General features: G+C 35.7%; 1 protein-coding gene across 1 annotated transcript in view; it reads left to right on the plus strand.

Moving 5' to 3' along the window:
* The window catches only part of LOC119785015 (putative uncharacterized protein DDB_G0290521), a 43,644-nt gene extending 20,837 nt beyond the window's left edge, over positions 1-22,807 (plus strand). Inside the window, exons 5-6 of the mRNA XM_038287391.1 lie at positions 17,912-18,382; positions 22,652-22,807. Of these exons, the coding sequence (XP_038143319.1) occupies positions 17,912-18,382; positions 22,652-22,792 (612 nt within the window). The 3' untranslated portion in view covers positions 22,793-22,807. The remainder of the gene's footprint in view (positions 1-17,911; positions 18,383-22,651) is intronic.
* Positions 22,808-23,053: the final 246 nt, after the last annotated feature.

The following is a 23,053-nucleotide window of genomic DNA, read 5'->3' on the forward strand; positions in this document are numbered from 1 at the left end:
TCTGCGGTTCATAAGAAATATAAATAAAAAAATATTGCAAAGATGACAAATTTAGAAGTTCTTCAGTAAAATCAGAAAAAAACATAAATGTTAATTATTTAGCCACTGGTTAATATGGTGCAATGACCTTTATTATAAATGGCATGGCCTATTCATATGAAAAAATATATGTATACAAACTGTATCTCATGATTGATTAATAAATCAATTATGATTTACATTAATAAAACATCCTGATACAGTAGAACAAAACTGACCACATGAGCTGGCCATATGGAAAGTGATTGTGATATCTCTACACCAGAGCAGTTCCTTTTTCTACCATGGGTTCCAACGATATAGTTCTTTTAAACACTTTTCTAAATGTTGAATCGTTACTTTCAGCTAGAATTGAGTATGTCATCGTCAGTTGATTTATTTTCATTAGATTCTTAGTCATCCAGGTCATAGTCATTCCAAAAAAAAAAAGAAAATTAAAAACTATTCAATAGTCCAGTGGATTGTTTTTTGGAATCCAAAGTGACAGCTTGTTCTTTTCATAGCCTAACTTCTTCACTTTGTTAGGTTCTTTTTTTTTTCTTGTTTACTCTCATGCTGTGTTGTTTGTTTTCAGCTGAAGGTGAGAAGCCAAAGGCAGCCACAGAAACACAACTGTGTGTGTGTGGGTGTGTGTGTGCTTGTGTTATAGTCCAGATGGCACAGCCGCCAGCATCAAGAGCCTCATCTGAGCTTCGAGTTGTTTGACTTCTACTCCCCTTTAGCTCCAAAAAGCCTTTCCTTCATTTGAGCTCATTTTTCACCGAAATGAAAACTTTTCAACTCTCTGCCAGAGCTTTTTTTTTTCCTATTAGAAAAATACCAAAATCCATTAGTTTTTATTAAACAGGTGTATTTGCTCCTGCTTTATCCCAGTGCTACACAACAAAACGTTTGCTTCAGCATTGTGTCTTACATATATCTCATAGTTGTTGATTTAAAAAAAATAGTTTGCTAATTTAAAAGTTTCCAAATAAAGTTTTTCATTTGATAAAACAATTAGCAATAAACTTAGAAACTTGATCCAATTTTGAGGGCATCTCTTTCACTAAATGAAAGTTCTGTTTTTAGTCTCTTAAGAACTATGCATACAGATTCTAGTTGTTGTAAACAGCTGCTATTGGTAATAGAATACATTTGATACTATCATACTTGTCTAGATTCAGAGTTATGTATAGATGAACACAAACTTTTAGTATAGATAAATTATAGAGCAAGGTATATCAAAAAGTATTTATTCGTACTTTTATTGTTTTCCTTATATGAAATATTTATATCAGATGTTATCATTTTATAAATGGCAACCTGTTTACAATCAGTTGTTGACTACTGGTTTGGGTACGCAGTTCTTAATGTCTTAGTTTCATATTTCCCTATTAGATCGAAACCTGCTACATAAGTAGACTAGGGGGAAAAATGCAGTAATACTCTTCAAACTATTGAAAAGTTCTCAAAAGGCTTCGGATTTATAATATTTCTCTGCTTGCTTATAGAAAAAATGAGGGCAGCAGACAAAACGGAGAGAAAAAAAAACTAGGTAAGGACCAGCTGGGTCGAACTTGTTTCCAGTGGCTAGCCACCATAAATTATTCGCTGACTATAGACGCTAAAGCAGTGTTAAATTTCCTCCTCTGGGGCTGAAAGTTTGAAAACATTCTCCCTATCACCAGCTTACCAAATTACAACTGCTGGGATCTTTTAGAATTTCACTGTTTTTGTGGAAAAAAAAAAAAATATATATATTATTGCCAGCTTTGCTTCTGTGTACACTATCAATATATCAATGTATAGCATGCATTTAATATTCAGATTATGTTAACTGGGACAGTATATTAAAACTAATCCAAAAAAAAAAAATCTGATACTGTTTTAAGAGGGTGCAAGATTTTTTTCGCCTCATATTCTGCTGGGAAAATAACAATTGCTATATCTTGTTGTGTATTATAGAATCACTCTTTTTAAACTCCAACCTTCTAAAATCCTGAAGCTTTTTATTCATCTTTTGTAAATGAGACTAGAAAAGACAGGTCCACTTTCCTACTTCATTTTTTGAATAAAATGTTTGATATTGATATTATTTTAACAAAGTTAACTTGGAAAAAAATGTATAAAATAATAAAAGATTGTTTATTTTAAATATGCATCACATGCTGACATAGCAGATGTGCAACTCAGCGGTGTTCTGTAAAAACCTGCAGGCTCATCAAGAAGAAAAGTTGCTTAGTTGTTAATGAAACTCTACTGGACATGGTCTAAAAATAGGCGAGAGCAATTAAATAATACACATGCAAGTTCAAAGCCTTAACATTTTACTGTACATAGGTCATAATAAATCTCTTAAGTTGTTTGTACTGAATTACATTTTAGCACAATATTCTCCTCATACTTTTAAAGGTAGGTTGGCTGTAGTCTTTCTTAAAGTTAAAAGCTAAACATTTTTATAGCTGTAAAAATAGGTGTTGAATAAAAAAAAGTTATGCTGCAGGATGACTTTTTTTTCTAAAATAAACTTGACATATGCTTAAAGTCCTTTCTGAGAATATAACAGCCACTAAGTGTGGTAATTGAGCACTTTCCACTAGTTATACTGGATTCCTAAAATATAAAAAACAGATATCAGGCTTCTATATCAGGCTTTTTGAAAGATACCTGTGTTGGAATAAACTCCACCACATAATGTTATTAACGTAACTGGAGAAGGCGGCAGATAACATGGATAAACATTAAAACTAGGCCTGCAACTAACAATTTTGCAAATCAATTAATCTGTCGATTATTTTTTTGATCAATTGATTAATGATCAGATACAAAAAGATTTCCTAAAGAAGATTTTTTATTAAATTAAACAAGTTGAAACTAAAACTTTTCCATTTGAGGAGTTTTGGATAGAGCACGTTGACAGATTCAACATTTACATTTTTTTCACAATAGTGGTATAATTGCTGCTGAAGGTGGGTTGCTCTGTCAGCTAAAGGCATGTTTCAGAGTCTCTATACTCCTGTTAACCATTCATCGATTATTGAATTACTTGACGAATTTTTCAATAATCAATCAATCGCGATCAATCCCATTAATTTTTTCAGCCCTAATTAAAACTGAAGTAAAGTATATGTACACTGGTAGTTATTTCTATATTGTCTTATTCATTTTTTATTCTAAAGAACATAGGTTGGATATTTAATTTAAAGTAAAGTTGATAGATTTTTCACCATTTTGAAATTCAAATTCCAGTAAGAGTTTGTCACAGGTCAAGTTTTTTCTTCATAGGCCCATTAACACACTTATTGACACGCAAAGTAAAACATCCTTAATCATAGTGTCATTAAATAGGCTTATATTCAGACATTTAAATTCTTTTGCCTCCAACATTGCTCATCCAGTTGCTTCAAATAAAGGAAACAGTGATGGTAAACTTCATCAACAGTTGAGCAATGTGTCCCAGTGACTTTCCCTTATCTCAGACCCCTTACTGCCACTACAACCTTGAGATCCTATATGGCACGATGTTGACTTATTTTTTTGTTTGCAGTTGATTATGGACACATTTCTTACTTTAAAGTACATTTTGCAAGTTTTGGTGCACAGCAAATGAGCCTTGAAGTGCAAAAGAGTTAATTCAATCGATGAAACCAGGAGGATAAATACTAATAAAGTTTTAACCTTTTCTTGTAGGATTTTTTATTTTTTTCACTTTTATTTGTGTTATCATAGGAAATAATCACGTCGATATATTTCTCATATAGAAGGCTTAGAATTCTGGGGCTGACTTAAAGGTGGCTAGGTTTTTGTAAAATTTTTTTTTTTGCTTTTACCCACCTATTGTTGAAAGGTGTATTATTCTTTCTATCTCTCATTGATCTTTGTGTTGAGAGGCGGGCTGAGGGAGTCAGTGGAGCGAACCGGGAGAGAAGGAGAGAGAGAGAGAGAAAACGAGAGAGTGAAGCAAACACTCATACAGACAGAAACAGAGGAGACACAGGACCGGGACTGCCGCCGCTGCAGAGGAGGACATATCAGAACACATACACATACATTCTAACACACAGACATTTTTTTGACACACACACACAAAGCCAGGTTGACACTCTCCTGATGACAACAATAACGACACACTGAAAACACGTGCTTACCCACTTTGACACTCATATTTACACATGCTGAAACAAAGGCAGATAGGAACCATGCTGCTCCTTGCATCCTGACCAGCTATGGGGATCACACTGATGAAGAGGATGCTGATGAGAGCAAAGAAGAGTGTGAGGGAGAGGATGCTGGCCTGCCACAGCTGAGGACCGTAGCCACGCGTTGGGGGCGGGTTGGGGTTGGCGAGGGGGGTGTTGGTAGAAAAGTAGGGGAAGGTGAGACAGAATGGAGCATGGTTGATAGTACACATGCACGTGCATGTGTGTGTAAGTGTGAGTGAGCGCGTGGAGGTGTGTGAGTGAGAAAAGTGTGAAGGCTAGAATGCCCCCCCAGCGTGGGACCAGCTAGCTAACGTTAGCCACATGTTGTGCCACTGCAAAGTAGCATGCACCAACAACACCATATCTCTGATGTTTGGATGCAAGGTAAGTAGAGAGTTGCTGTATGCATTATTATTAGTGACTGAGGGAGAGATGCATGGAATAGAGTTGAAGTAATTCACACAGAGAGAGAATAAGACTGACAGTGTGGTGAGAGGTGAAGACTTGGCTTGTAAAGGGGCTTATAGTTTAGGTAAACTAAAGTGAGTTTGTGTATTACAGCAGAATGGGAGATGAGTTTTACATTTTTTTTGTGACACTGAGTCAGATATAGATAGCTAAAGGAAAAAAAGATACAAAGACAGGATTGGGATAAAGTGTTCGGATGTAGTTTGTTTCTCGTCTGAAGTTGTTCAGTTTGCAGCCGACATCTCCCTGGCCTAATTGGTACAGCTGGGTTATCGTCTGTCACCGTGTTTGACTTTTTTTTTTCTTTTTCTTCTCTAAAGATAAATGTAAGCAATGTAACCATTTGATGAACATTGTAAGATTACATAGAATATAATGTAAGTTAGGAAAACAAAAGTCTGAAGCATTTTAAAGTTATCAGGCTTACAGGTTTAAAAATGTTTTTTGAATTTTTTGGGATGTATTTAACAAACATGTCCATACTTTGGTTTCATTGATATACACCATGTGCTAAATTTACCTTTAGGAATGCATTTATGCAAACAAACTATTGCTAACTAAGCTCAATCTAAGCTCAAACCTTTTTCCAAAAAACATTTTTATCAGTTACAAAAAGTTTCACTGTTATTGAAACCGGGTGCTACTTAAAAAAAAAAAAAAGTCGAAAAAAAAAAAATCAAATGAGTATTTTGTTTTACTCTTCCTTATGTTGAACATATTATGTAATAAAGCATAAGACATATTTCAGAACAATGTACCAAATTTTCCTGTGTGATTATTTTAGATTCACATAAATAAAACAGTGGCTGTAGTTAGTGTCAGTAAACTCGCCTGTGGTTTGTGACCTGGGTCCAACATTTCATTGTTAAACTTATTTACAGCTATGCTTAGTTCAGTTATTGTCCTGGGCGCTTTTGAAGACTAGATGTTTTAATTACACTAAAGAAAAGTTTACATTAGTGGACTACTTTTAGTGAATATTATTAAGGGCAGGTTGCCTTCAATGTAAACTTTTGCAAAAGGGGATTTTAGAGAGAAAGGTGAAAAGATGTCCACATACAGCTGTCTTATGCTGTTTAAATGTGGTTGGAAGGTGGTAGACATTTGTTAATTAGGCCAACCAATCTTGATTTTCAATGTCTTTGTTAAACTTAATGCTACTTCAAAATTTTACATGTTATTTTTCAAGCTTATATCGGATTATATTTTTGACATTTATCATTGACTTAAATAGATAATTATAAGGGTCTATTTGACAGTTATTTTCCAAAGGAAAATTTTTGCTTGTGTTTTTAGATGTTAGCCTTAAAGCACTTAGATTTAGGGGTTTAGGAAGAGTCTTAAGTACAGTAAGCTTGGCTATAACAACAATATGAGCAAGATCTTCAGAGGGTTTGCCCGTCTAAACACAGCACGTTAAAATGTGTTTGTACGCACAGAGTAGATCTTCACAGAAGAGACTATATTTGCTTGTGGAATCAACAAAGCATGGTTATGATTTATATGTTTGAACCTGTTTTAATACACACAAAGCTTTTTTTTCCCTATTATTTATAGTTTTTTATATTTATCTTCAGTTGTTTTAAGCTTTTTTTTTTTCATTTGTTCGCTCCCTGTGTAAATTGCTCTATCAAAATTATTTAATTTTATAAATATTTTGAAAAATATTTATATTTATCTCATTGTAATGTTTTAAAAAATATTTATCATTATTACCATCAACTACATGGCTTAGGAACTCTTTTGTTTTACAGTCACTATTAATGATAAATTACCTCATGTAGTCCGACGACAGTTTCTAATTTCACTTGCGCCGCTTCTCCTGTTTTTACAGTAAAGCAATCCGGTACCAGGCTACACGTGATGCAAATTAGCCAATGATCTGTGCCAGTCAGGGCTGTTGCTGCTTTCTACTTTTAGACACAGCAGGCAAACCTTTGGCAAGCCGGGAGAGGGGAAAAAAGGAGAAGACGATGAGAAAAAGTGAAAGAAAGTGTATACTGCTGGAAGAAGCACGGTGCACTGGTGACAGAAAAGTGCAATTGCGTGCTCAAAGATGACCCTGCACATTTTGAGTATGGTTTAAAACCTTGCAGGTCATCCTGCAAGCATATACCAAACTGAACGATTGTTGTTCACTACTAAAAAAAAAACTTTACATTTTAAAATGGAAAAATTTTCTTTTATTAATTTTTTTAAATATTTTTTATTAAAAAAGTCAATGTTAAACATAGATGCATAAAAACCTCATTTTATTTCAGTGTTAAATTCTACTGGTTGTTGATTTTCTTTATTTGGACCCCGTGGATTTTTTGTTGGTTACCTCTGCTCTAGAATATTCAATCTGCTCATTCTAATGGGGCGGAACGAAACTGGTTTGCCAGTCTTAACATTTGCAAGTTAGCTATTTATTTTCTAAATCTTTGAATATTAGGCCCGTTTTCTTTTTTATTAAATTCTTTTCGTTTTGAGGTGGTTTGCAGACATGTTCACTGTTATTTATTATGAAACCATCTGAAGTACGTCATTAGTTTCCAATACCTTTGAAAAAGTTTTATATTTAAAATTAACATTTCATCAAGCAAGTGCTAAGATCATCCTGGTTGGCTTGCTGTTTATTCATGGATGGATGTATTCTAAAAGATTAGAATATTCTAAATAGTTAAGTACAGTCTAATCTAGCAAGAAAAGGATATTAAACTATTGAGTAGAATTAAAGACATCAAACATAAAGTTCTAATCTGAGAGTTTGTGTGTTTTTTTTTTGATGTGTAAGTCATTTTATTGCACTAGTTGTTGAATATGTTGATAAAGAGCAATATTAACTTCACTTCTTGCTGAGTAGAAGAGTGGGAAACCCATACAGCGACGTTTCTTTTTCTATATTTGAATGTTGAATGTTTAAGCCTGAAGGGAGACTAATTACTTCTAGTGAGTAAGTAGGGAATTTTCTGTTATGATAAAACCTCAGCATTGTCTTGTATATGAGTGCATACATTCTTGGGTACAGTGCAGCACTGAGGCTATAATGATATGTATGGACTCCACTTCTGTCCTATTAGATCATCTCAGCATGACAGCCTGTTAGATAGAGGCTGGCCGAGAGACAACAGCTACACTGCAGCCAGAGAGAGAAGAACGAGTCAACAGAAGTAAGCTCAGCTGAAAGAGCATTGGTTTTGTCCTCTAAAAGCAGAGGTGGGAAGAATATAAAGAGAGTGTATTTCTAGGATAAATTGAAATAGTCATGTCGGTAGGAGATAATTGAGAAACATAGGCTTGGCTTGTCATTGTCCTATTTATTTATTTGTTTATTCTGAGTAGAAGAGTGGGAAACCCATACAGCGACGTTTCTTTTTCTATATTTGAATGTTGAATGTTTAAGCCTGAAGGGAGACTAATTACTTCTAGTGAGTAAGTAGGGAATTTTCTGTTATGATAAAACCTCAGCATTGTCTTGTATATGAGTGCATACATTCTTGGGTACAGTGCAGCACTGAGGCTATAATGATATGTATGGACTCCACTTCTGTCCTATTAGATCATCTCAGCATGACAGCCTGTTAGATAGAGGCTGGCCGAGAGACAACAGCTACACTGCAGCCAGAGAGAGAAGAACGAGTCAACAGAAGTAAGCTCAGCTGAAAGAGCATTGGTTTTGTCCTCTAAAAGCAGAGGTGGGAAGAATATAAAGAGAGTGTATTTCTAGGATAAATTGAAATAGTCATGTCGGTAGGAGATAATTGAGAAACATAGGCTTGGCTTGTCATTGTCCTATTTATTTATTTGTTTATTCTTAATTAATGTTAGATGCTAAATGTTGAAAAAGCTTCTTTTCTTATTAAGTTTTGTGTGTAAGAAACGTTAACACAGATGCAGATACACCGGATGTGCATGTGTGCACCAGTCAGAAATCACCCTTGTTTTAGCCTATCATAAAAGCCGGGTCACTCTGGTTGCGTTCAACTTTTTAATCTCCAATCTGATTTTTGTTTTCTCGTCTGTCTCTGTGTCACACACAAATGAAAATAATTTCCCTCATTTGACTTTGACAGATTATGAAAAGTTATTGAAATTAATCAATAAAAAAAGATACAGCACAGCTATAAAGCAGATCAAACCAGAACAGATAAACACTTTTTATAGGTCTGTATTTAAAACATAATGGGGACTACATTTAAAGAAAAGGAAAATACAGCAATAAAGGCTGTGGGATGGTTTATATGCTGCCTGAGGCAGTAATACTGTAGTTGATTTTCAGAGAGAGATGTGTGAAGTGTATTGAAGTTTTCTTTTTTTCATAAAGAGTGGAGAGTGATAAGCTGTGCTTACCTGCACTGTCTGACCCTCATTTTGTTTTTTGTGTGGCGCAAAGAAGATCAGCGTTTTACTTTGTCTGTCTTCTGTCCTGAATTATAATTTTTTCCTTTTCAAGGAGTGATAAACTGTGCTTTTTGTCCCTCGTTTTTACGAGGCTTAAAGTGGATCACTAATTTATCCATTTTCTGTCCACCTTATCCTCTTATCATATGGAGGACCTACTCTGCCATATTTCAAAATAAATACATAAATAAATAAATGCTCAATAGATAAATAAGCATACATTAATTGCCCCCAAATATACAATAAACAAATAAATATAGGTATAAATTAAATTATACTCTAAAACATACATTTATATCTCTTTTAATTAGCTTATTTATTTATTCGCCTTTGTAATAATCACCTTTTTTATTTATTGTCCGTTTTAATCTTCAACTTTATTTATGTGCATGTGATGTTTGTTTGTTTTATTCTTCCTTTGTATTTTTTTACCCTCTTTATTTCTTCAATGCTATTTATTTCTGCCTGTCGTTTTTACATTTCTGTATGCATTTCTGCCTCATTATGCAAATGAGGAAGGGCTGTGTCTTAGAGGGTCAACTTCTGCCCATTCCTTACTTGAGAGATGAAGGGGAGGTAGCCTGAATTTATAGGGGTTTTATTCAGCGGGCTTTGCACACTGTACCCCAGAGGTCCAGGAGAATCTGAGTGAGATTAGAAGGCGTTGGTCCTGCAAGAGATGTGCTGGAGAGCAGGCAGGCAGGGGATTAAGACTGAGAACTGCTGCACACAGCTTGGACGTTTTCCATGAAGATTAGTAACAAACTGAGGTTCACTGGTTGTCAGGAAAAAAAACAAAGGCCACATTAAAAAAGATTCACGAGAAGACAAATTTCAATGAGAAAGATATTTCTGGTTTAGGATTTTGGTTGGAATACCATCACGGGAAGTCACCCAGCGAAGAGAGAAGATCCTTCGCCTCTCATAAGTTTTCAGTTGTGCAGCCACACCTGAAAACCCAGATCTTGCCCTGTGCATGTATGAATCACATATGTGTTTGATACATTTGTGAAAATTGAAACCGATCTAGTGCCACATTGGATAAAAACCGTAACATAATCTAATGTAAAGGATAAAGCAAGAGAAACTGAAATCTCCACAATATTCCTATAGATTTATAATATTAGAGTTACTGTCTTGCTGCTTGCATAAATAATCACCACCAGGTTAGTTGCTTCTATTTTTTTTTTTATATTTGTGACATGTTTATAAGAATAAATAATACACCCTAAGATGGCAAAACCTTTTTAAAGAGCAGAGGAGAATTGAGAATTTTGGCTATGCAACATGTGTTTATTTAAATTTTTTGCAAACAGTTGTTGATAAGGTTTTTTTTTAGGGATATACTACCAGCTGTCTAGTAGAGTAGTAGTAGAGGTGATTATCTGCATAGACTTAAAGCCTGAAGAAATCTTTGGTGTGGTAGTATGTGAGAAATCTGAAGCAATCCATCTTCTAGTCACTGGAATTTTTTTCAACATTCTTTTATTCATGCTGCAACAAATATGGATTGTTAACCACTTGTTCTGAATAATAGTAATTGTTAATAATACGTGTTTTTCGTCATCAAAATGCTTCCTTACCAGATTGTCTGTGCCCATGTTCAGGAGTGGTGCTGAAGGGATGTGACAACAAATTGGTTTCAAATTGGATGTCGATACTAAGATAAATGCTTGATACCATTTTCAATACCGAAGCAACAGTTTTAAAGGCAATGTTTTATTTTATTTTTTCTAGTTAAGTGAAAAATATCATAGTAATGACAGTAAGACATGTTTTAACTACCTTAACCCCTTAGTTCCCACCACCCAGCCCCCGGGTCGTTTTGACGTCACATTTTGTTCCACATCTAACAGCAAGCTTATTTCTTAACGAAGCCTAACATGTTTTACCTCGTTACAATCAGGCGATCCTCAAGAAAATGACCATCAACTCAACTGTAAGCAACTATACTCCAGAAGGACAGATAACTAATAATCTGTCATCAATTTAGAGGTTATAACTTTAATTCCTTCTTGCTTTGTTTTCTTGTTTTGACATTCCAAAACATATTCTATCCTGGGATAAATGGGCTCAGTTTGACTGTAACACTCCACAGAATAGTGTATTTTCCTTGAAATAAAATAATTTGTCATAATAATCCACCAAAGCAATTTTTTCCCAAGGAAAAGTAAAAATATCAATCAATTATCATTCATGTGTCTACTGACTTATGTCCACAATTTTAGACTCTCTGTGTTCTGTGGGCTTTTTCTCCAAAAATCAAGCATAAGCTCCTTTCTCAGTATCCAAAATATGTCGGTAACGTCCTGCATGTAAGAAAGGCCGTCGCCCGGCGCATGCGTCACTTTACTCCACAAATCAGTGACCAATCAAACTTTCATTGATATATTTTGTTAGCCAATAAAATAAGCTTTGCAAGTGTTGGAAGTGTAGGGGGGGCTTGAAAAGATGGTGCTTATTGATGTTTATAAGGAGTGAGAGGAGAGTAGAAATAACTGGATATGCACAGAAAAGGCATAGTCAAAACTCTGAAAGCTGAAAATTAGTTTAAAGCTACACGCAGAAATGTGTTTTTATGTATAGTCAAATTATTAATGAAATTCAAATAATCCAGTTTGGCGCTTGTGATCATAATTTGGATCAATTGTGCCAAATGGACCGTTTGCATACAAAAGAGATCACAGTTTCACACCAGCTGACTGCTTCTGGTCATTGACTTGACAGCAATTCCTCACACCAAGCATGCATGCAAAGGCCCTTCCACCACCATTGTTATTATATATAAAAAAAAAAACTGTTCTCCAGTTACTTTACAACTAAAGGACTCTGCAATGGAGCAGCACTCATTTTTTGTTGCCTCACTATTTAGCAAATTTGTTCCACAGCTGAATTTGTTGCAATATTAGAACAGAGTATTGCAGGATAAAAATGAAGCGTTACGTGATTCAGAACTTTGCAGCTGGGATGGGTATCTTTGCTGGGGACCTCAGACCCACAAAATACTGTCATGTTTGTGAGAATAAACATTTTGGACAAAAAACACCCACCAGAATTTTATATATTTTTCTTATTTTCTTGGTCAGTTCCTCTATAAATTTTTTAGGGCTCCAACCCTAAGCAAAAGATAATGTTTTAACCTTGCACAGAATTCTATATTTTTTTATATTTCAATCAGAGACAAACAGCCTAGAAATGGTTATATTTTGGCTTTATTTTTAAATAAAATACATCAAATCATAGAGAAATTAAAGAATTAAAAACACAGGTGGTGAAAACATCAATTAGCTATGGGGTTAACTCCTACATAAATTAAAAGGGGAAGCCTTTGAATCACTTTATTTTATTCAATTTGTATTCATACAAGTGAAAACCAAGTTAACAGTGGGATATTAGACTTGTTTATTATAAAACACTGTATTTTTAAAGAAATAGCTAATGAGGGTGTGAAGCATAGATAGAACATGATGTAAAAACACAAAAATAAAATGGTTTCTGCTTCTCTAATAAAGTTACAGACGTCGAACAGAGAATATTGCTAAACTCAAAACTGATAATCAGTCTAAATATGATTAAGATCACACTGAGCTGACAACAAAACAAATGCATTTTAGACACATTCCAATGAGCTGGTTTTAGCTTTACCTTGCCTGCAATGTGTCCATTTCTAAGAGTGTTTTAGTGCCTCGGAAGATAAATCAAACCCACCTTAACTAGGTCAGACATTTGAACACATTCAAAATAGATGAAGCTGTTCTTCTATTTCTGTAAAGGTCTGTGTGTTTGTCCGGAAGATTCTTCGCAGTCTGAAACACTCTTGAAGTAAAAAAAAAAGAAAAATCTCCCCTTTAACAAGATTCAGTTGCTTCCTGCTTATATTCTTTTATCTATGATTCATGTCATGAAAATGTATGTGGAGGACAATTTTTTTGGATTACAATAACAAATATTAGGAAGTTCACCAATTTTACACTGTTTTATGCTTCAGTTAACATTTTGATAGAATTCAGTGTTCAGCCATACAATTGGTCATGTCATAGTTTCAAATGTTCAACATGTACAGTTTCTAGCACGTCCAAACATTTGACGATTTTAGAGAAAAGCTTTAAAAGTCCCTCAATAGATGAGTTTGTAGGAGTGATCATGTAACTGACACTTGCCATTGTTGTTAAAAGATTTCAGCCATCAGCTGTTCTCTAGGTGCTTTAATGCTGCATGCAGACCTACAAAGCATTAAGGATAGTGATGTGAAGGATAGAGAGAATGGGATGATGCTGAGAAAGAGAGAAAAAGATACAGCAGTTGGTGTGTGTCTTTGTGTATATGTGGAAGCATGACAGAGAGAGAGAGAAGTTCCTTACGGCAGAGGATCCCCTACTCTTTCATATCTTACCAAGCGTGACTAACGCCTGGCTTTACCCTGTCACACATACACAGAAAAACACACACACACATCACCGTATACACATGTACCAGGATGCTGAATCTGCTCCCAATCTAGTCACGTTTCTCTGGCTATGCAGGACTGCCTGACACGCTAATGCATGACAGCGAGGGTGTACACGTACTTCACATCTCTGTGTTTGTGTGTGTGTTTCTGTATGTATGTTAGTCTCACTGTGGGTCTGTGGTTGTGGTCAGCGGGCAATCTGCAGGCGCGCTCCTTATTAGGAAGGCACATGTCTTGATAGTCAAGCTCGAAGGAACACATGAATGCAAACAGAGATATTTTTAGTTTCTGTTTAATTCATATGTGTATTCATTCAGATATGTTCCTCCGTCATGTCAACATGAAAATAGAATTTATTAAAGTCAGGATTAAGTAAGTGTTTGTGTGAGTGAAAATGTGGATAAGTGCAGAGGGCAGGAGCATGCAGCGCTGTGACAGCAGTCTGAGCCAGGTTTCCTCCATGGTCTTAGTGCCCTGCTGGACCTGCTGCTCTCCAGATTATTTTCAGGAGGTTTTGAATAATTGCCAAGATAACACCGAAGAAAATGGTCATAGCCTAGAGGTGGAGAGGAAATAAACTGGGATTAATATCATAAGAAGGGTCGGTCAGTTTTTGGAAAAGTGTTCACTGTTGGCCTGAATGAGGTTAAAGTGTGGAGCAGTGGAAGTCGAGGTGGGAGGGTGTGTGTTTGTGTGGGGTGGTGGTGGGCGGGGGGGCATGTCTGTTTGAATTCATCGGAATTAGCTGTTGTAGTGTTCCCCCAGTGGATAGCAGCTGCCTACTCCCTGCCTAAAAACAGGATTTCAGGAATAGATCTTAGAATCGGCATTGGCCAATACTTGCATGTATTCGCTGATTGATTAGTGCATTCAACAGCCATGCCTAGAGGTCACTTAACGTGCTCGCATCCAACCACTTGATGTCCTTTCTAAATGTTTTTTGTGACTTTTTAATGAATGTTTGTTTTTATTATTTGAGACTTGCATAGCATTTGTTTTCATTGTATAATTTTTAACATCTAGATTGAGAAAGAGAAAGCAATATCAGCTTGAAAATCAGCCCAAAAATCGGCAGCACATTTTGACATCAGTTAGGCTGATGCCAAAATAAGCTGTAATGGCATCAGCCTCAGAAAACTTTATATAAACCTTCATATGAATATATAACCTTCTTTGGTCATTCTCCGGTTGATTAAAATTCTTTTTTTATTTAAAACAATCCTCACTGGACATGAAAGCTTTTATTTCAAAAGGTAAAAACTGAAGAGATTTTGTTTTCACTGCAGCTACTGACAGGAAGATGCAAAACAGGAATGTTTCTCCAAAAGAAACTTTTAGATCTGTTTTATTGGCAGCATCTAGATTTAAAGAAATAAATGCATGTTCACCAAGAATATTGTGTGTTCCAATTCTCTGTTATTTACCTGCAGAGAGGTCAAAAGGCAATGGTATTAATACAGTCTGGCTCTCTGCAGGGGAGGTGAATCTGTCTCATATCTTTGCTACAGGCTTTTTTTGTCTGTTTGATAGGAGTGCTATTTTAGCCTTGCTTGCTGTATCTGTAACTCTGTATGATTTAGTTACACCCTGAATTAGGTAAACAAGCCAAATGTAATTTTTTTAAATGCATGAATATAATAGTAGGCCTTGCTTTTGGTGGTTTTATTCTGCTATGACCCAGAATCTTTTCTTGTTAATAATAAATCCAACATGTATTGGACATTGGACAGAGTATGTGAGGCAAAAGGATCATATGTGTTGTCATAAATAACCATATCTCTGAACAGTTACAACATTACATTTTCTCTCAATCTCTTCAGATTAAGTTTTCTCAAGAATGATTGCATAAAGACTGATAAGGAAATCTGGTTTGATACCTTTCAGAAAATAAAAGCTTAATTTATTTTTCTGTCATTTTTTTTTAGATTTTCAATGTCATTTGGTTAGTGAAGAGTGGCACCAAAGTGGGTTTTCCCGATATAAGTTTTTCATTTCCGATAAAATATTAATTCTGCCCTTTTGAGTATTCACTGATATCGATATAGATGCAATACAATATCAGCATACATGCAAACATATAGTTAATGTTTATTTTATTTTATGGGATGATAGAAAATATTTGATCAAGTGATCTCTCTTAAACAGAGAACAATACTAAACATCAGGTATGAGAACCATTGACCCATTTCTTAGCAAAAAAAGAGTTACATAATCTTTGAACAAAAGCGGATAGTAGTGAAGTGTTTCTATGAGCTTTCTTATATCAGAGATTTTAGAGGCAGGTCATTAGCCCGATATTTGACCGACTTACAATATCAATACAGGATCTGGTCATCCCTAACCCAAAGTGGCCTTTATTGGCCAAAATGACATTCAGAATATTAATTTATAGGTTTTAACAAGCCTGCCAATGTAAAAGGTTTCTCCAAAACACACTCTCTTTACTAACCACTAAAGCCAAAAGGCTTAAAAACATATTTTAAAATAGTTTTACCCCAAAATTTAGCATTTAGATTTTTTTATTGTATTGATCTAATGCTCTCATTTGGACAGTCCATTGTTTATTCACTTTCTATTTAGTGTTTAGAGTTTTGTTTCCAAAAACTGTACCAAAGGGATCATTGCTTTACAAATATGTATGTGACCTAGGAATATATGACATGCAGGAAGCTATGGATTCACTTTGAATATTTTTTTTGTGCAGTCCTACTATTCCTGCTGTTAACTTAGTTTACAAAAAAATATATATCTATAAAAGAACACTGTTTTAGAAGGATTTTCTGTCAAAATAGGAAACACAAAACCTTTGCTAACTTTTCTTTTCTGGTAGTTTAGATTTATGCAATAGTGCCTTTATTGTTCTCTGTAAAAATATCAGGTAGCTGCAGCTCTTCCAAACTGCTTCTTCCAGACATCTATCCAACAAAAGGAATAGTTTTTAGCAAGTTTTTGGTCAACAACAATTCATCTTTCGCCTTCTTACATCATAAAACAACATCATTCCCAACAAGAGAACCATATTTAAAATTATTTCAGAATGATAAAATAAGGACATGGAGCAGAATGTATAACTGTGTAAGCACAAGCAGTAATTTTTAGGACGGCATTTAGTAAAAGGACCAAAAGTTTATTTGCTTTTATTTATTTGTAGCTAACCAGAGTAGCTGCCATTAGCGCTCAGTAACACCTGACAGAAGATAAAAGACTGAACCCACTTTGACCAGGATGTGTGGGGAGATGACTGAGATCTTATTTGCTCTTTTCCTGACCCCTAGACCTCTACAGGTTGTGGATGGAGGAAAGATGAGTGTTTTATCACAAACATTTTTTTAAGGTTGCTGAAGATGTTTAAGGATTACAGTTTGAACTTGACTGTCTTTCATTTTTGGTGTTGCTTTTGCTGAATGTAATCTGTCTTGATGTGAGCCAAGTTGTATTCCTTTTATACTTAAGAGGACCGTCTGTTTTTGATAGCACAGATCGCATACACTAAGGTTGCCAAAAATTCAAAAACAAAAACTGTTAAAATAAAATCAAGACTTAATATCCTTTGATTCAACAAATTAACACGCTAACTCCAGGACATCATTTTTATTTACATATGATTCATAAATGGGCTTCCTCCTTGCTGCTTAGCCATCTGAATGGTACACTCACAGCTGGCATTAAAGCCTTCACCCATCCCCCATTAGGTTTCCTTATTCTAAGCTCTATACTATGTGTTTTATAGCAAAAGAGAGTGCCTAATACTTTATAAGGGATACAAAATGTAAAATGTTAAATAAGAGAGCAAAAAGAGACTATTCTTGCTCACTGTTTAAGGATGCTCGATCTGCAACTGAAAAGGGCATGATGAAATTGTACAGCTATGAGGAAGAGAGAAGAAAACTGTTATTCCCTGAGGCACTCTTGTCCTCTTCACAGTCGAGGCCCAGTTTTTTTTTTTTTTTTTTTCTCATATATGATGCTTGAAAACTTCTGCTTGGAGCCCTGTGTGTGTCAGTCGGGCGGCCATGCATGTAAAGAAAGAGAAGCTCAGGGAAACAATTACCTTCATGCTGAGTGTACACCTGGACCGGTCCATGTGTTTACTCTAAGATGCACTATCTAACATCTAATTACACATGCATGTGTGCACACACTCACGCTCTGTTTCTCTCTCTAAGGGTGGTTGTGACTTTATGCCCTTTTTTTACACTGTTCTAAATCTTGAATCTAGATCTAATTGAATGTAAATTATTTACTTCTGATCATTAACAACTCCTTTTATCTGTCTTCCTCTTCCCCTACGTCATACCCTAACCCATGTTTACTTCTTCCATCCTATCCTTTTTCCGTGCCTCAATTTGGTAAATTTCCCAAACTTCACATCCCATCCTTATCACTATAGAAGTATCGATACCAAGAGGAAGAAGGGACTTCACCAGGTGTCCCAAGACTTCACCATCACACCTGCCATCAGCATCCAATGGGAATTGCTGGAGAGATAACCGATGGAGGGACCCTGGGGAGGGATGGCGGGACACTTGGAAGAGATGGAGGGACTCTTGGAAGGGATTCAGGGACGTTAGGAAGGGATTCAGGGACTCTAGGAAGGGATGGAGGGACTCTAGGAAGACATGGAGGAACACTGGGGAGGAAGGGAGGGACACTAGGGAGGGACAGAGAGACCTGGAGGCGAGATGGAGGGGGCATTGGAAGCATGGAGCGAGAAAGGGAGCGATCCCTCGGGAGAGATGGATCCCTCATTTACCATGGTGACCTGCGTGGAGCAGAACTGGTTCAGGTGGCGGAGCGCCAGCTTTCTCAGATCCAGCATGTCCATGGATATGTCACTCATACACACATCGCACCCGCTCAGGTAACTCGGTGTGGCTTTCTGTGTTGCTTTAGTGCATCTTCAGTAAGTTTTAAAAATAGATTTATTGAATGGATTTTTTTTTTTTATCTGCAGCTCAAACTCAAATACGTCTTTTATCATTGTGGTGACTGCTGGACAAATGCTCAATGAAAAAAAGGAAAATCAATGAAGTAGAATCCAACATTTTAAAATAAAAGATTCACAAGCATATAATCCAAATTCCAGATGGACAAGTCTACTGTTAATATCCAGAATCATTGGTTAAAAAAAAAAAAAAAACAGGTCTACAAAAATTAACTGGGTTGAAACTAAGCTGAGACAAAATAGCAGAGAAAACAGGAAACCTGAAGGGTTAAATGGACAGCTTTATTGGGAAGCATCAGGACGACAGCTGGTGGGGAAAAAAAGAGAACCCAAGTACAGGAACAGATGTTAAACTTTATATCTAACTTTTCTGCTAACTTTTCTATACTGTAAAAATAAGTTGAAGTTTCGAGAGAGACACTTGCAAAGAAGCATGGAAGCTTTGTGCAGAAAGACCATAAGTGCTAACAAATGCACTGCCTTGCTGATTTCTTTTTTATTTATTCTGTAGAGTAAATAGTAAATACCCTGTTACCATGAGATTCATAGTGGATAAAGGTTCTTACCCCATCACTTTTTTGTGTTTTGTCAAAAACAGCAACAAGTGTTAATGTGAATCTCCACCTTAGTCGGTTTCTGCCAGCTTCCCTTTCCCCAATGAAGACAAGCCGTCCCGCACTCTGATCCTCCCACTGCCATGTTTAACCATTGGTGGGGTGTTTTTAGGATTATGCCCAGTGTTCGTTTTCGTACCACACAGATTTTTGTTTTATGGCCAATTGGTCTGTTTGAGCTCATCTGACACCTTTTTTCTACATGGCAAATATATTGCAAACTGCAAATATGACTTCCTATGGGTTTGTTTCAGCACTGCCATTCTTTAAAACACTTTTTTTTTTTTTTTTACCTGCACACAAGTTGTGTATTTATATTTATCCTCCAGTGACCATGGCCTCTATAAGTATCTCTTGAGTTATACTCTCACTGCCTTGATGTCAGTGTAGGTGAATGGTTTGTTAAAGTATATGGATATTTATCACATTAAAAAACCCTTTTTGAGATTGTTTTCTTTAAGCAATTAAGTAATTAAGTACCAATGATTAATGACTATATATTGGTATATTTTAACTTTAAATACTACATCAAATGCATTTAAGGCTGGGGCTGTAATGGGATAGCTAGACAAAAAAAAGTTCAAGAGCTTAGAGCAATTTTGCAATAATACAATGAATACAAATTCATATTTGTTTTACAACAAATAATTAGTGCTTTCATTCCAACTTCTTGTTTTAAAGCTGTACATTTTCCATTAAGTTAAAGACAGTGGATAACTTTCTGGAGTCAAGGGTATCTAAATTCCCCTTCAGTCCCAGACTTTATCCTACAAGGATACAATACTCATTGCAGAATTGGATAATGAGACCTGTCCCAGTTTTAGTTATGTAAGAATTCCTTCACTTTTCTCCACAAACTATATGTCCACGTGTCTCTTTTTTTCCTACTGTATTTGTTTGTCTGTCTTTGTATTTTTAAATTCTCTTTGTTTATTTATATATATATATATATATATTTTTTTGTTTTTTTTCAGAAGCCGCACTTATACCATTGTACATGCCTAAGACTGCACACACCCACATTCAGTTATTATTTACAATAACAGGCTGTTTTTGCATGGCTTTTCTTTTTTTTTTTTTATTTGGTCATTACTTGCACACAGTTACTAGTTGTTTTTAAGTTATTTAATGTAAGAATTCACTTCCTGTCATGAGGCAAATGGCTCGTAGGCTATCAGATTTTCATATTTTTGTCCTCCTCCTCTGTTTTATCAGGCTTTACCTCCATCTTACAATGATGCCTGCCATCCCCCACCCCTTTCTAAGTTCTAGCATCTGTGGTGTATTCTTAAGACAATCTGTCCCTTTGTTCAGTAGCAGCCGGTCAGTATCGGTTGGGGTAAATAACAGATTAGAATGTGGGTTTGTGACTTGCACTTAGACCTGAGCAGTGTTTGATAGTTCTTTCTATTTTTTATTTGATTCTGGTTTCTCATTGTGGCATGTTGATGTGAGATAGGGCAAGATACTTAAACTCAAGTTGCCTTCTGATCTGTGTATCAGTGTATGCATATGTGTTGTGTCCTTAAAGTGCTGCATAAACACATTAATATGTTTGCATTTGTGGTGTTGTCAAACTGTTCATCTTTGTACTTCATTGGAAGTCACTATCCACCATTTCATTGGTTGACAACCTGGAAAATTTAAGACAAAGGTTAAGAGTTTCATTGGATTGATTTGCTGCAAGATAATATGCTCTGCAGCTCCACCTTGTGACAAGATAAAGCTCACTCCAAGATAATGCAAATCGTTTAGCTGTGGTTCATCTCTACCCAATATTGGCAAGATTGTACAGCATTTACTTAAAAAATTAAGCTCAGGGGTTTTAAAGGATAACTTGACCTTTATCACGCCACAGCCTCATTATAACCATTATCATCAATGCTTTCTGCAGGCTGCTCTGTTCCAGCAGCTTATCACCTGTCTATCTGTATATAATCTGCCAGGAGAACTCTTCCTTATGCGGTCAGCATGTGTGTTTGCTACTGGGATATTGGGTTTATTTTGAGAATGTTTTCCCAGGTGGTGAGTGTTTATTTGAATGTGTATGACCACAGGTGCTGGATCTGGCAGATTCGTTTTGTATGACAGATGGACCAGCCATCTTGTCCTCTCCCTGTAAATGTTCCTTTCTTTCTGTTTCTACTCACAATCATTCAGCTCATTTCCAAAACTGCAAATAGGAACATCTGAAAAATCTGATTCAGTTATGCTTAGTTGATTATCAAGGAAAATATAAATACATTTTTGACCCCAGAAAGATTTTTTTTTGTTCAAAAATTGTCCTGAATTTGAGTTATATTATGAGATTACCTGGCTCTAATGCCTTGCTTCTGTGTTTACAAAACTGAAGTTGAGATCTAACCAGACCAGCTTTACGGGTGCACAACTTAAACATGATCTAATACTCAGCAGGTCATTTTTCTCATTGCTTTCACACATACCCTGTCTACCTCCACAGAATTTTTTTTGTTTTACACTGACTTGCTCTTGTTCAGCACCCAGAGGCTACATCAGTTTCTTTTTCAGCTTCCTTTTAATTCACTGAGCTAAAGCACAATTATTCCGACTCTTTGTTTTCGCTTACCAAGATATAACTTTATGTTCCAGCAGTTAATGCTGCAGTTAATTGTTTACGAATACATTATACATTGCCTTCTCAGGCAAAGCCTTTAGCCTTCCAGATTATGATGTAATAATAATGCATGAATTCTTTTGTGCTTTGATTTAACTAACTAAAATATTTGCTTACTTTAAGTCTTGAACTATTACCTGTATAGTAATACAAATTTGGTCCTGGTCATACATTAACTTGTACTTATTGTCTAGGACAGTGGACGGATATTAGCTAATTTATTATTTAATTTGACCCTTTTGAAACTAAAAGATAACATTATATTTTGCAATAGGAAAACAAATCCTAGATATATATGTTTTTTATTGTCATTGGTTTATAATCCAGACTGGATCAAATGATAGACCCCAATATTTGGTTAAGACTCCCTTAGCAGGTTGCTAAGATACCAAATACTTTTTGGAGCCATTAAAAAAAATCTTCTGGCATACTTTTAGCAAAATATTTGGCATCTCTTTTTATCAGATGGAGCAGCGTTCTCTTATGTTCCTAATATGAACCTTACTTTTATAATTTTCATAATTTATTTGAGTTTGAAGCTTTTGGAATCCTATGGCAGCTTATGTCTAAGCTTTATGCCATCATGCTTTATTCTTCCACAAACCAGGTTTGATCTGTGTTTTCATTAGGGGTTTAAGATACGATACGGTATCTAAGTGGCCCGTGGTGTGTACTAAATCTGAGTCCATATTATAGTTATGGATAATGTATTAGAAAATAAATGAAGTTGAATATTTATTCTGCTCAAGTACTTAATTTGAAATACCCCGATTAAGATTACATATAAATGTTAACAGTATGTAAACGTCTCACTGGAACTGTTAGCAGTTTATAAGGTACCATTTTGTACTGATAATAAAAGATTTCTTAAGTCTCCTGCAAATCAGTTGTTAGTGTTTCTTCTACAAACTATTGAGCTCTGTCTGTACATCGTAGGTAGAATCATCCGAGGTACCATTTGATGATGAGGTGTGGCCTCACCCAGAAGGTGAGAGGCTTAATGAGGTCCCAGCACCGCCTTTCTCCTCCCTCTATTCTCAAAGCCACTCCTACTATCAGGTAAACTTTGCTTTGTAGCCGTTGCATGCGTTCATGGTCTCAAGCGCGTCTGGTTCACATTAAATGGGCATGAAATTGCTTTCAAGCATCCATATTATTTTTTGTTTTTATGGATTTTATAAAACTCATCTAAATTTGTTCCCAAACTTTGATGTTTTAATATTTTTGCACTGTTTGACATGGTCCAGTTGCTGTGTGCTAAACAGAAGGGGTTAAAATTGTCCAAATGTTTTTGGGAGATTTTTTCTGTAGCTATTTTTGAACCAAAGTGCCTGAGGA

This window comes from Cyprinodon tularosa, unplaced genomic scaffold (assembly GCF_016077235.1).
Source record: "Cyprinodon tularosa strain WSP-4 unplaced genomic scaffold, ASM1607723v1 ctg106, whole genome shotgun sequence".
Lineage (NCBI taxonomy): Eukaryota > Metazoa > Chordata > Actinopteri > Cyprinodontiformes > Cyprinodontidae > Cyprinodon > Cyprinodon tularosa.